Here is a 14,764-nt window from a genome sequence, read left to right on the forward strand (position 1 = left end):
AAAAAGAAGAACACTCATGCACCGCGCATTATGCACACGTTAACGAAACCCCTGGTGGTCAAAATTAATCCGGATTCCCCCACTACGCGGCGTACCTTATAATCAGATCGTGCTTTTGCACATAAAACCCAGGAATTAAATTTTATATAATCCTGAAGGTAGGCTATTGCGGACAGTTATTTTATTCTAGAAGGGCTGCTTCAGGGCGCAGTGTAAGAATTAAAAAAAAGAAAGATCTGTAAATAAATGAGCCAACTCGCTTACTCGGGGACTGAACTGCCTGCCTTACTTACGAACCTCCACTTACAACTTTCACTTAGTACGTGCCTTCCACATTCTGCTCGCTTATCTACCGACCACGCCTGTTTCACAGAAATGCTCCCTGGCCATTCGCAGCATATGCTGACGCACTGAATGCCCTCTCCCCCAATTCGTTCACAATTTGTCAAATGGGCGCGCCAAAAGCGGTAAATTACTGAGCGGATGAAACGTGACCGATCGTTTTTTTTTTTTTTTCTGCGGCAAACTGACCTTGGTCGCGCGCTTCGTCCCTCAATTACCTCTCCTCCCCCCTCCCCCCTCTCTCTCTACCTCGTCAACTCTAGCCTATCGGTCATGAAGAGGAGACAGGCGGGATGTCCCGACGAAAAGATCGGGGTGTGCGGAAGAAGTCAAAAGCCCACGCCCGCAGCAAAAGCTCGGTTCGGTGCTCTCTAACTGAGAGCCGGTATAAAGAGGAGAGAATGCGGTGCGCGGACGAGGACCTTCATAAAAGTCCGTAATTGACAAGGACGAGACTGGTTTTACGATGGCGGGAAAAAAGAAGCCAGGCGAATCGTGTGACCCTGCTCCGCGCGCTGTGACACTACGGAGCTATCTCTCCCTCCCTCTCTTTCTCTCTCTCTCCTTACTGCCAATCGAAGAAAACGACTCTTTCCTCTGCTTCCTCCAGTTTTCCCTCTCTCCCTTCTCGAGCGCTCCTGCGGCTCCGCAACAATGTCGTCACCCGCCTTCACGCTCACGATGATTCGGTGGAGAAGCTTTTCCCGAAAGCAGAAGATGAAGAAGAAGCAGAGAGGCGGCTTAGCAGTAAAACAAGGTCCGTGGGGCATGATAAAGGCCGAGAACAGTCGACGGAAAGGGATGGGGAGGATTCGATGGGATAGATAGAAGTGAAGAGCAGAGTAGAATGAGTGGGTAAAACAAAAAGAAAGGACAGAAAAAGAAAAACCAAGGGCGATACAATCTCCGCTCCTGTTATCGATCATGTTCGTGCGCGGGAGAAAGGCTCCGGCCACTCCCCGTGCGACGTCTTGCATCAGCAGCATCGATGGAAGGGACGACGACCACGGCCCGCTGCCCACCTCCTGGGTGAATTGCCGTATTCCCCCGAAAGAATTCGCAACACGACGTGCCTCGTATAAGCGTGCAACGCACCGTCGAACCTCTTTTCTACCGGTCATTCTTACACCCCCAACCCCCGCTGTCCGGCCGGTCCGCGCGCGGGTCGCGAGCCACCGACGTACACGTTGTGCAGAGACGCGGCATTGTCGAGGCATCCATCTACGAGACTCCTGCACCGCGTGTTCGACGAACAGTAAGGGCAAGGCGGTCGCAGAGAGGCGGTGAGGGACTGGTAGCCGTGCTCTGTACGGACAACCGTGAAGTGCTTTCCTAAGACGGACGCCGGAATACTTTCGTGATACAATTTACTTCATAAACACGCGGCGTGCGCGGAGTCTGCCTCGCAGGTGCTAACTGCGGCCACAGTGAGAGCAAGGAAAGCGATCGATAAATCTTATCGAGCGCCCGCGTGTTCGTCGTGACACGGTCGGTGGCGGCGGCATCGCCTTGCTTTCACAACCACCCGCCCCCATGAGCGGCGGATCAGCGGTTGTGGCGTTCGGCTGGTGAGCGTGCACGAAGTAGCAGGTTCGAGTCCCGTCTGCGGCGACCGCGTTCCTGTAGGGTTGAATTTCAAGAAGGCTCGTTGTGTGCAGCTTTGGGTGCACATTAAAGAGCCTCGAGCGGTCGAAAACAAACCGAAACCGTCAGCTGGAGTGCTTTTCATAGCGCGTGTGTTGCTCTGGGACGTTACATTCTATGGATAATTGTTCAGCTGCCATGGCAGCAAGTGATGAACTGCATAGACGACGTTGGCTCGACAACTAGAGAGTAGGAAGAAGCAAGAAGGGGCTCGGTTTGCGTGGTATTATAGAGATGTATGACGAGCCTATTCTATAAAGGGGCATCGAGCCAGCTATTATTATGGAAAATGAAGTGCATCAAACAAGCACCCTTTTTACGGCATTTCTGAACTACACATTCAATTCTCTATTAATGTTTGCTAATAGAATATAAGAGAGGTGGGGAATTTAAGGATGTCAACCAGGCAGGGTCCGGTTTGCTACACTCCACTCGAGAAAGAAAAATGGGGAGAAGAAAGATGACTCAAAAAAGAAAAGTAAGGTTAATGTGCGCACCGATCACACACGCTTAGATGTTCGGCATTCAGTCATAAATACTCACAGAGGCCAGTAAGTTTCTAAAAACGCCATTGCGTCTTTTTCTTCATTTCGTTCTTTCTTACGAAGGGGATGGGGGATGACTATACAACGCTTCGTCCCTAAAGTCTTTTTCTCTATAAAAATCCTGTGGTCTAATCGGCTCAAAGCGGCGCGAAGGACGAGCATTATTTGATCATCAATGAAATGGTACTAAAATTACAGTTGGTTCAAGGGTTCTTTGCAACCGCAAGTATACTACGTCTAGCAGTGGAGTACGTGTTACGTTAGCAAAACATTGCACGTGGGACTTACGAAAAAAAAAATGCGGCAATGCGATCAGGCCGCCTATCGCAGTAGCGACTCGTAAACGCGAGTGCACCCTCATCGGGCTAACCGCCAAAAGTAAAGAAACAAGGCAGAGAGAGAGTGAGCAAGCTTTGCGGGCTGGGCGCATAAAATCCGACGTGGCCGGTAAATCACTCGATATCGCAGAACCGTCGCAAATCTTCCTCTTGACTTACGCTTGCTCATTCAACCGGGCGACATGTCCGAGAGCTAACCAAATATATGTCCAACCTTCAGCTGCAGACCAGACCTTCCTGGTCATCAATATGCCACCGCCGCGACATCACAATCCTTTACTTTTTTTTTTCCTTGCGTCTTTCTCTGTTCCTCTAAGAAGGCGTTACCATCAATAAATAGCTTTAGTGTGCCCGTAGACGTATTGCCCGTCACGGAATACCGCCGGGTTACCGGAGACGTTTACGTAAGCGACCGCGTCGTAGGGTGGCGCTATCTTGCAGAGAATGCGTTCATTAAAAAGAACGCAGACCTATTATTGCAGTGACCAATCACATTCGATTTACCGGCTGGCGCAAAGGGTTGGCAGCGACACATTCGTTAACACGCAGCCTTTCTTTCTTAAAGAAATAATCCTTCGACAAGAACTGTGGGAGTGCCCAGCACAGTACACACAGACTAACACCACGACTCTCTCGTCGAGGTTGCATGAGGCTCTGCGGAGCTCCGCCCTCGACGACCAAACCTGGGCGACCCAGCACGCCCGTGAGGCGGCGGCGAGGCAAGCCCTCGACGTCCCCTCATGGGAGGCTTAGGCCCGGCCATCATAAAGTGCTGGTTGTACAAATAGGTTTATTCCTCCTCCTCCTCCTCGACAAGAACACTCACGCACCACACACATACAAAAAAAAGTATAAACGTGTTGTAGTTTGACAAGATATCGCTACAAGCTTTGCTACTGCCTCGTTTGAAGTCGGAGATGCGCAGAGCAAAATTAGTTTGAAGAAAGACTCAGGCACATGGACCAAAAGAAATGGGCGGCCGAAGTGCACAAACATGTGTACCGGAAAAGCGCGGACACAGAATAGCAGAAGAGGTCCAGAAAGTTGGCGACCAAGTACAGTGTAATTGAAAGTGTAGATATGCGGACGACCAGGAGGAATCAGAAAGAAAGTGAGAGAAACAGACACAGCGAATTGGACGCAAAGAATGGAAACGAAAAAGACCATGGAGATTCACAAGAATGAGAAAAAAAAAAAAGAAATGAGAGAGTAAATTGTGTACGACAACACGAAGTGAAGTGCCTTGCTATTTGAGGCTCGAGCTGGTTGCCTAAGGACAGAAAAACATACCGCAGCAAATATTCGCAGTTAGATGAGGCATGTGTATGCTGCAGCATACGTCCGGAGACCACTGAGCACATCCTTATGGAATGCTAAGGGATTCACCCAGGGAGACCAGTATGCAAGGGACACCTCTCAGAAGCGCTTGGATTTGAAGTGGTCGGAAGCACCAACCGGTCAGCAGTCGACATAAGCAAGAGACGTTTAGAGTATTGGTAGAAAAAAAAAAAGGAGGGAAGAGATTTATGCGACCGGATCATGTATTGGCATTGCTAGCGGTACATGGTAGATAGAGAAGGTTTGAGGGAAAAAAAGGATTAAGGAGATGCATACAAAATGCTAGGATGAAAAACGTATATCATACATGACTATAAATCAAGCAGGCTAGGTCCCTACTTGTCAGCGCCCCGTTTCAAAAGGGAGGCAAATAAATCATCATCATCATCATCATCATTATCGTCGTCGTCGTCATCATCATCATCATCTGCCTCTCAAGGTTCCAACTCGGCATTTCGTAAAGGGAAATGCGTTCACGGAAAAACTATAACTAAAATGACTGCTCATTGCACGACCGTGTTATAGAGTCATCCGCATGGCATCGAGCATCGTTCCTCCAAAAAGCAGTTACATTCTTCCTTAAATCGTCATCGGTAAAGTTCCTTTCCCTATTCACCTTTCGCTTACGGAAGAACGCAAGGGTAGGTAAACAAGGATCCGCGCCACGAGTCACACACGACTCGTTACAGGTTTCGCACGGGCCACCTGACCAGTCAACGAACCGAAGCGTCGCTTAATAAGCGTGACCGAAGATCGCGCCGCGGCTACGCGAAAAACAGGCCGACGGCAGCGAGAGAAGCGTATACAAAGCACACTCTGGTTCGTCCGGCGCTCCCCGTAGCCATATATGTACGTATACTACTCTACGCGCTCCAGAGTCAACAGCGTCGGACGATAGGCGCGACAGCTTCCGCAAGCTGTGCCGAGGGTACTGCACCACGCCCCCCTCCCCCCCCCCCCCCCCCCCCCCCCCCCCAGAAAGGGGTGCAAACAGCGCACACTCTTACGTCCACGATGGCTACGCGTAGCGCACCGCAGAGCCTTCGCGACACTCGGGCAAATAACGGGAGCGCGCGCAAACAGTCTCTAAACCTGTCCCCTCGCCCAGCCGCACCGTCACCCTCCAGCTGCTAGTCAGGATCGTTGAGAGAGGGCGAGGCGGAAGGACCTTTAAACGCAAACGGACGGACTCGATCGGCGACACCGCCGACACTCTCGGCTTGTGCCTGAGTGTGTGTGTGAGGGGGGAGGGGGGGGGGAGGGGGGGGGAGGTGCGTCGTGCCCGCTTTAACCGGCGAGCTCGTCTCAGTGTGGCGTGTAGACCCGTGGCGGGGACAAATATTGGCTCTCCGCACACCGCGTGCGTGTGTGAGTGCGTGCGTGCGTGCGTGCATGCCTGCGTGCGTGCTTGTATGTGGGCGCGTGCGTGTTTGTGCGATCGCGCGACCGTGAACTCGAACCTTCTTCCTCTTCTTCTTCCTCTTCTTCTTCTTTTGCTTCTTCCTCTTCTTCTGCTTCGTCGTCGTCCTCGGGCCTCGTCGCGCCGGGCGGACGAACTCATTCCGGCCCACCAACCTGACGCCTCCCTCCAGCGGATGCGCCACCGAAGCGTGTAGTGCGGGCGGTATTGAATGAGCGATTACTTCTTTATTTTTTCTCTCTATCGTCTTCCTCTTTGACCGATGTGATCTCACTCCACTTTTGTAACTTTCTTGCACCCTTCGGCCGTGGTGCGCAGTGTTGGCAGTTTCCGCATCGGTTTTCGAGAACCGAGAAGAAAAACAAATAAAGCGCGCGCGTAATGCGAAATTTGCTCTGTTTTCGGCTCACCGAGCAGGGTGTACACACTATACGGGCGACGCGCCGCGCGCTCTATACTGAACCTTCCCTCGTAAGTGCTCCGCGGCCGTGTTCTATGCCGACTGTGCTGGCGTGTACGTATATTTATCCTCTTTTCTTGAGTTGCGTTTGGTTCCTTCGGCCTTTTTCTTTGTGTTATTTATTTATTCGCTTGATTATTTTGAAAGCGGCAGTGCGAGCACCGATCTCTCATGGAGATTGAATCGAAGTGCGGCCCTTATTTGGTTTGTACCTCTCTTTGCGGGTCCCGTATACACCAGCGCGCGCTGTTCGAACTTTCTTCCCAGTTCCTATCGCGTGCTTTATCTCTCCCGTTCCTTTTCTTTATTCTTTTCATTTTATTTCTCGTCGGAAGAATATACGCGCTTGGTTCTTCCTCCCGGTTCCCTTGGGAGAAGACGAGTGAATCAGCGGTAAAAGCTGGGACGCGACGGGCGCGCGAACGAACCAAGTTCTCCGCCCAGTCAGCACGACACTTCTCTCTCCGGTGCTTTGCTTATTCGACACGTTTGTTTGTTTCTTTATTTATTTCCTTTCTTGTCCTTTGTTTGTCACTCATTGCCTTCCCTTACTTCGCTTTTTCTTTTTTTTTCACCGGTTCTTCTCCCTTCGCTATAACGAATTCGACCGGGTAGAGCTAGCGTAACGCGGTTTCAAGTGCGTGAAAATCTCTGCGTGTGCGCGTGGCCTGTGCGATTTCGGAAGTTTTAACATTTACCAGCGCGCACAAGGAGGTTCCCAGGTGGAAAGACAGATGACCCTCCGGATTCGACCGGCGACAGATACTTTTGCTCGATTTATTCTTTCTTCGACAACCGATAGCGGAAGGAAGCGAAAGCGGAAACTGATCGTTCTTTCTGGACGATGGACACGTTTCCATTCATTGTCTTGTTCAATTTTTCATTATTCTCTTTGCTCTTCCCTGCATGCTTAGAGCGCTCAATAAACAACAGCTAAAGAACACACTTTTCCGACCTCTTGAAATGCAGACTAGATTATATGCGATCTCTTTCGTTTTCGGTGATCGCTGGAAAGCGAAACACATATAAGTGGACTGGCGTGCCGTTATATACATGGCACATCGGACGAAAGCTCCGAGGGATATCTGTGCATTTTCCTTACGGAATGGATGGATATAGGAACAGAAAATTGATGAACAATAGATTTCGCGTTCAGTACTCTGTAACAAGCAAGATAGCGTGCGCCAGCAATGCGTGATCCGCTGATGTGATCAGCGTGTGCAAGGTGCGTTCTGTGCTCTTTCTCGGCTGCCCTATGCACGGGTACTCACCTGGCTCCTCGGGGAAGTGCATCATGGCGTGTTCAAGGATTCCTTCATGCTCTGTACAATATTCCTTAGGTTTCACTCACTGCTGACAGCATTGAAACCCGCCGTAACCAATGGCAGGTATGACTGCTGCACACAGAATTCACACCCCCGAGGATAAGTGCTTATCGATGTCACACGAAAGACGGGCCACGCTTCGCCAGGGTGTAGGCTGTAGTATAGCAATACTACTACTACTACTACTACTACTACTACTACTACTACTACTAGTATTAGTAGTAGTAGTAGTAGTAGTAGTAGTAGTAGTAGTAGTAGTAGTAGTAGTAGTAGTAGTAGTAGTAGTTCTTGTTGTATCAGTAGCAGTTGTATAGTAGTCAGTGTAAGCACTAGTAGTATCAGGTAGTGCTACTACTAGTAGTGATAGTATGGTGGCAGTACAGTAATCATCACCATCAACCCATTTATGTTCACTGCCGGACGAAGGCCTGATCTCCAAATTTATTCTCTGCCTGGCGCTAGTTGACCCCATCTTTTGTAGGCAAATTTCCTAATTTAGTCATACCATTTAGTTTTCCACAAGTCCCATAAGATGACGCAGCCCGCAAAGGCGTTCCTAGTGTTACGCAGTGTCACCGTACAATCCTACGTCACACAGTGTAGTCACAATTTGTCAAAAAATCCAATGTCTTTTAAGTACCGCAGCAGCGCCTTCATAGCGGATCGCGTAGGCCAGTTTCCAAGGATCTTGTTTTCTGTCATTGGGCGCTTGTCCAGTTTGTCTAGGGTCGCTGAGAGGACTGCTCTTTGCGGGTTGAAATGAGAGCACTGACAAAGAAGGTGCGCGATTGTTTCATTGCACCCGCAGAAGTCACAAAGTGGGCTGTTGGCCATTCCGATAACAAAAGAGTACGCATTTGAAAATGCTACTCCAAGCCATAGACGGACTAGAAGGGTGTAGTTCGTGAAGTTCGTGCGCACGTGCGTGTGTGTGTAGTTCTCTTAAATTGCTTTATCCTTCTCTCTCTCTCATCTATCGCATCCCCTTGCCCCTCCCCCAGTACAGGGTAGCCAACCGGAGATAATCTCTGGCTAACCTCCCTGTCTTTCCTTTGACTCTCTCTCTCTCTTTCTCCGTAAGATGACGAAATTAAGAAGGCCCACTGTGCTTGACTGTGCTTGAAGAAGACAGTCCCTCGCCAGGGCACGACCTCCCTGTTGCAGTATCTCGCCGCTATACCACCCTCATGGTTCTTGCTAGCAGTGTAGTACTGGTATTTAAGCAGTAGTTTTAGCAGTAGCCGTAGTAGCAGTATAGTAGCAGAACAGTACACGAGTATAAGAAGCAGCAGTAGAAGTGTTAGTAGTAGTAGGAGGAATTTTGTACTGCTTTCGCAAGCCGTTACGCGCTGGCACAAGAAAATTTCGTAGCAGCGGCTGAAAAACGACCAAAGAAAGCTCTGTCGATCAGCAAAGCCTATTCTATCGCCCGAAGCGCCGTCTACATCTCACATACTGCCGGACGCCCCGCGCGATCCTCTTCGCAATGCGACTCACAATGCGCGAATAACTCTTTCTTTCATTTTTCTTCTTCTCTCTTTCTTCCCGTGCTCTCTTCCTTCCCTCTTTTTCCTTCCCGCCTCTCGCTTTTCACGTTTATTTCGTGTCCTTTCACTGACAGCCAGAACACCCAACAAGAGTAACACCGCCATACACCACCGGCCATCTTCTCGGTGCCCACGGCGAAAGACGATGGTCGTGTTTGCTTTCGCTTTTCTCTCCGACCGCCGGCGCCGCCTCGATAGCAGACGCACGGCCGTTTTCCCAGCCATTAGGGCTCGCTCGCAACCTGTTATTCCGATCGCCTGAAAGGGGGGAGCATCCCCGCCGGAGGGTGAAGGGGGAGGTGCGCAGGCTGCCTCTATTCGGCGGCAAAGCGAAGGCGTCGCTGCCGGGCATCGATGGCCCCACCGCGCCCATCGCGTGGTCCGGAGCGATGTGCGGGCTGCGGTATTGCTTCAGTGTTGCCCTGTGTAGAGGGCCGAATTGTATACGTTGTGACGGGCGTTGGTCAGGTTAGAAAAGAGCGAGGGGGGGGGGGAGAAAGTCTCGCATTTGCAGTGCTTTCCTGATCGTCGGTATAGCCCGCGCGCTGTGCTCAACGTGAACGCACTGTTCCCACGCTCTGTCCCAATATTCTTTGCTCCGCATATTCGACTGCGGAGGATATTCGATTGTCGGAGACTGTTACAAATGTGAGAAGAGCTTTGCACGGGAGGTAATGGAGGGCCAGGGATCTCTCTCTCTCTCTCTCTGCGGGAAGTGGGGACCTATTCAACTGTTGCCGGTTTGTGCGGTGAGGTCATCACTGTCGTCATCAATGAGTCCACCACAGAATGAAGGCGCTTCCTGAATTTCTCTAATTGCCACTGTGATGCGTCGGCCAAGCTCAACCTACGTCCGCAAAATTTCTTATTTATCACTTCATCCGATTTCGCCTCCGACTTCGTTTTTATCGCTTTGGAAACCATACTGTTAGTCTAATGAACCACAGGTTATTTGCCCTACATGAGACGTGACTTGCCGAAATCACTCTTTTCATTATTGTCCGTCTCAGCTGGAACATCACACCGACCCACCGTGGTGGCTTAATGGCTACAACGCGTTCTGTTGATTAGCACGTGACTGCGTATTCGTTTTCCGATTGGGACGGAATGCGAAAGCGTTCGTGTGCTTAAATTTAAGTGCAGGTTAGAGAACCCCAGGTGGTCCAAATTATTCCGGAGCGCCCCTGCAATGTGGAAGTTAAACCACAATAATTTAATTCGATATATTCGCAGTAGCACTGTCATTGCTTCTATTAGCGGGTTGCCTATGATTTGCCATGCGCCCATTCGCTGTGGTGCATTAATTTTCTTCGAAGCTTCTGTGTTATTGCGCACTCCTGCCACGCCGCTTAGTGCGCATTCAACACTATAGGTAACATGCAGACGACCTACGTGGCACGTGACACGAAGCCATCTGAGACACAGAGTGCCATTACCAGCGTCTCGCTTTGGATGTGTCGGCCATAAATCTATCGTCCTGGAGTCATGGCTCAATTAGTGTGCTTAGACCTTGTGCTTTAGGGCGAGCTTTGTATGGACAGCAAAAGAAAAGAGAAAGAGAATCAGTCGAGACCCTCACAGGGGGAGATAGGGCGCACAAAGATAGTTAAAGGGGTGATTATAAACAGGCACACCGACACATTTCTGGATGGTATATATAGATTATTCCTCTGATGGCCTAATCGCGCTCATCCGGTGCCATACGACTGACGTGCGAAGGAAACCGGAACCAGTACTCTCCTTTTAGAATTTGAAGCGTACGCTATATAGGCACCAACGATGTCGAAGTGATGTCACGCAGTTTACAGCATTCTGTCGCACTTGAGCAGGTCTCCTGCAAGCGACTCCACAGAAGTCAGCATTGTTCATCCATCATGAACCTTATTGTTTATTCAGAATAAAATGCAATAATTTTTCATAAGTAAACCTTTCACGAGTCTCTCTTGGAGGCGCTAGGAAAATCTGTGACGTGGCAGGGTACGTAGCACTAAACTTTTAGAATTCTCTGTCGTCTTTCGTTTTCTGCCTTCTTTCTGGCTTACGATTCCTCAGCTGAATCCAAGACTGACTTATTATTAGGGGCACTCGAGAGCAGTAATGCTACATATCTATGTTATCTTCATATTCATCTCCAACGTCTATTCATATGACTTTAACTTCAACTACTTCGGGCACTTTGGATGGATGGATGGATGGATGGATGGATGGATGGATGGATGGATGGATGGATGGATGGATGGATGGATGGATGGATGGATGGATGGATGGATGGATGGATGGATGGATGGACGGACGGACGGACGGACGGACGGACGGACGGACGGACGGACGGATGGATGGATGGATGGATGATCTCGCACAGTAAACAGTGCCACATATTCAGTGACCCAAGTTGCCTACTAGTTGGGTCACTAGATACGTACTTGCTGCCGTATCGACGAACGTGGGCCACGGGCTACGTGCATGAATGGACGACTTGTTACTTACTGACTGTGGCCTGGCACTAGTAGACAGCTTGGTTCGCTGGTTATGGCGCCACCGGGTACGCGCCCGAACAGACAACTTCGGCGCTGCGAGCGTGAAATTAGTATGTGCCCAATCTTGTCCATTTCGCCAGAATGGATGTGCCAGGGGGACACGAGGGTTATGTAGCCTTAAATACATTAAATCAACAGCACCCCATCCACATCAGACACCTCTGTGCCGAGCACGGCTGCAGAAGTTACAGCCAAGTTTCTAGGGATAGTGGAGGTTGCTACGGAGTTTCAACTGAGGTGCAGCGATTACAATGAATGCATATGTACTGTATCTCGATATCATTCGTCATTGGGGTTGGCGGCGAGATTACCACGTCGTGTGTCTGCTGATGTGTCCGCGAAGTCTTGTGATTCACGCATCGCATCGGCATATGCAGCAGAGTTGTGCAAGAAAGCCATCGCAGATTTTGAAAATAATGTTTGATGGTTTCTGCCGCGTTTCTTTGCTTTCGTTTCTTTTTCTTCGTCATTGGTACCCTGCGCAGAATGTGCGGACGGTCGCATTAGGTAACCGAACGTGACCGTCACGTTCTGGGTTCTCGGCGCTGCTGTATTGCTTCCAGGCCGGAGCAACCGACCATACCGTTCCCCGTCGTCGCTACATTCCTCGCCTTGATTTCCTTCTTTCTTGGAAGGGAGTGTTGGGTGTGGGGGGGGTGGGTAGGGTGCATCGCTGACCGCAGCTCGGGAAGCAACTAGCAGCATACGAAACAAGCACAAAGCGAAGAGTAAATAAGACAGAGCGAAGAACTTAGCGCGGTGCACCGGGCAGGGATGTTCGGCGCCAGGTCGGTATACCCTTCGCGGAATCCCGTGCCTCCTCCTTGCGTACACAGACAGAGACCGGAACGCACCGCAGCCGGCGCTAGAGGGCGCGCGGGTTCGAAGGTCAAGGAAGGGAGAGCAGCCCGAAACGTCTCCTCTCGCGTCTTTTGCGTGTCGCTTTTATTTTCTTTCTGGTCTTTCTCCCGCTTTCGCCTTGACCTCTACTGCACGCGCACACGCCCCTTTCTTCCATATTTTTTTCTTCTCTGTCCCCTTCCGTCTGTCCACGAGACTGGCTTCATTTCGCGCGTACGCGCGATGGCGATGCGTGATGTGGGCTACACTCCGCTCCACAGCAAAGTGGGACGCGCATTTCATGGCACACGGAGCACGCTGCGTTTATCGCGGGTATTTTCGCAACATTAAGGTTTGTTTCGCGCCGAGCGAACAGGGCGTTTCCTTTTGTAAGCTGGTGCGAATGGGCGAGGACGACAGGGCAAGGAGGAATGCTGTCTATCAACTCCAAGTTTATTCAGGAAGTCATGCTAATAGGCGAACGAGAAACCTGGATCAAACAAAACAAAGAAAAACACTCCCTAAGGTCATATGAACAAAAATGGTCAATAATCATCAACGAAGGTTATTTCTCTTTATAACATCATTATCGAAGCATGGATGATGCGTGTGCCGTGATGTTTTACAACTTGAATTCCGATCGAAACGTGTTCGTTATGGCTCGCGGTCGACGCTGTGTACGTCAGTGACTGAATGATATCGGCCTCTGCACTATTCGTCGTGGTTTCGTGGTTACGGCGTCTTGCGGCTGCGCACGAGGTCGCATATTCTATTACTGTCGTAGCACCCGTCATTTCCGTGCGTCTGGAATGCAAAAACTCTTACTTGCTCACTTAGATTTTGGCGTACGTTAAGAGACCCTCATGGTATCGAGCTTGCTTCAAAGCCCCCCCCCTTGATGAGGCACCTCTTATAGCTTATCAATCAAAAACAATCAATCAATAAGTCGATAAAATAACCGATGCATCAATCAATGAGTGAATCAACCAATCAATTAATTAATTGATTCATTGACGTTTGTCCTCCTTCAAGCCAGGCGTCACTTAAAAGCCACACGCGCATAAAACTGCTGTCTGTCTCTCTTCTCAACATTCACTGATGTCACGGAGGAATATCTCAATCAGAGACACAGCAAATTATCTTATGCAGTAACTGGTATTGTTCGTCGCTCCACTTGCAAAGGACAGAGGCCGGAGTTATAGTTTCAAACAGCATCGCGATGCTACATTTAGGTGCATGACGCGCAAGGATTTTTAAGGATACTTATTGTAGCCGTATAGATCGAGCACGCGTTCATATACTGTGAAAGAGAGAGAGATCAAAATAAACGGTATGGGAAAGGCAGGAAGGTTAACCGGATAAAATTCTGGTTTGCTACCCTGCAATGAGCGAAAGGTAAGGGGAAATGACAGGCGGGAAGAACAGCGGAGAAAAAAAAAAAACGATAGGGAAGGTCGTATTCGCCCACGAAAATTAGTCTCTCCAATAGGCCACTCGAGCGTAAAAATTTCAAGAGTGCCTACACTATCTTGCGGTGTGACGACTGTATAGGTCGGCGCTCCAGTAGTGTCTGCCCCGAAAGCAGCCGGTCGTCAAAACACGCCAGCGAGGTCGCGAGTGACTGCCTGTGTGCGCGGTATGGGGTACAACGACAAAGAACGTGTTCGATAGTTTCCTCGTCGCCGCAGTGGTCACACGCAGCACTATTCTGTGCATGACTGAAGTGTATCGGAAGAAGGTGCGACTGTTGCTACCTCGATCGGACATGAAACGACACCACTCGTTTCCACGACATAATGAAGCTTCTTGTGGATAATGCAAGGCGCGGCCGTTTGTGAAAGTGTTTGCGGAACACAATTCTTTTTATCGCTTAGCACCCGCTTGGGATTGCTCATTCATTAATGCAAAGAGTAGTCGCATCCAACGGTAGTAATATTGTGACGATTCTGTACCGCTTCCGTTCTTGAACTTACTTCGTCGGTGGCCCGACAGATGGTATACCTACGTCGTCAGCAGAATCGGCCAGTACGGAGCGGTGCGTTATAAGAATAGACTAGCATCGGCTGTCGATAAGAACCTTTGCATTGTACCCTTCCGGAAAGAAGAAAAAGAAAGTGCGACAGAAAGAGCCGAACCCCAGCTGTAACGCGAACGGAACAGACTGACTATAGAATGGAAAAGAACACGCTCGATTAAAATCGATAGCGATGCTTGTTTCGCACAGCGTCGTCACGAAGTTTATAAAGTGCTCGGTATTAATAGCGCCGCACGAATAGCTGGCTTGTCAAAACGTATGGAATACGGCCTGGCGTTCCGCCGTGCGTCGTGACAGCCCCTATATAAGGCTCGGATACAATGTACAAAGCACAGCCGCGGCCGAAAACAGCGTACAGATCACGAACACCCACGACGCCACTGTACGGGCGCG

General features: G+C 50.0%; 2 protein-coding genes across 2 annotated transcripts in view; both read right to left on the reverse strand.

Annotated features, from left to right (window-relative positions):
* The window catches only part of LOC126543562 (uncharacterized), a 238,409-nt gene that overhangs the window by 96,323 nt on the left and 127,322 nt on the right, over nt 1–14,764 (reverse strand). The window lies entirely within an intron of this gene.
* Nucleotides 13,069–14,764, reverse strand: part of LOC140216278 (uncharacterized) — a gene marked incomplete at its 5' end in the record, with an annotated part of 34,595 nt that continues 32,899 nt past the window's right edge. The window contains one exon of the mRNA XM_072286673.1: nt 13,069–13,140. Within this exon, the coding sequence (XP_072142774.1) occupies nt 13,069–13,140 (72 nt within the window). The remainder of the gene's footprint in view (nt 13,141–14,764) is intronic.

This window comes from Dermacentor andersoni, chromosome 3, assembly GCF_023375885.2.
Source record: "Dermacentor andersoni chromosome 3, qqDerAnde1_hic_scaffold, whole genome shotgun sequence".
NCBI classification, from domain to species: Eukaryota; Metazoa; Arthropoda; class Arachnida; order Ixodida; family Ixodidae; genus Dermacentor; species Dermacentor andersoni.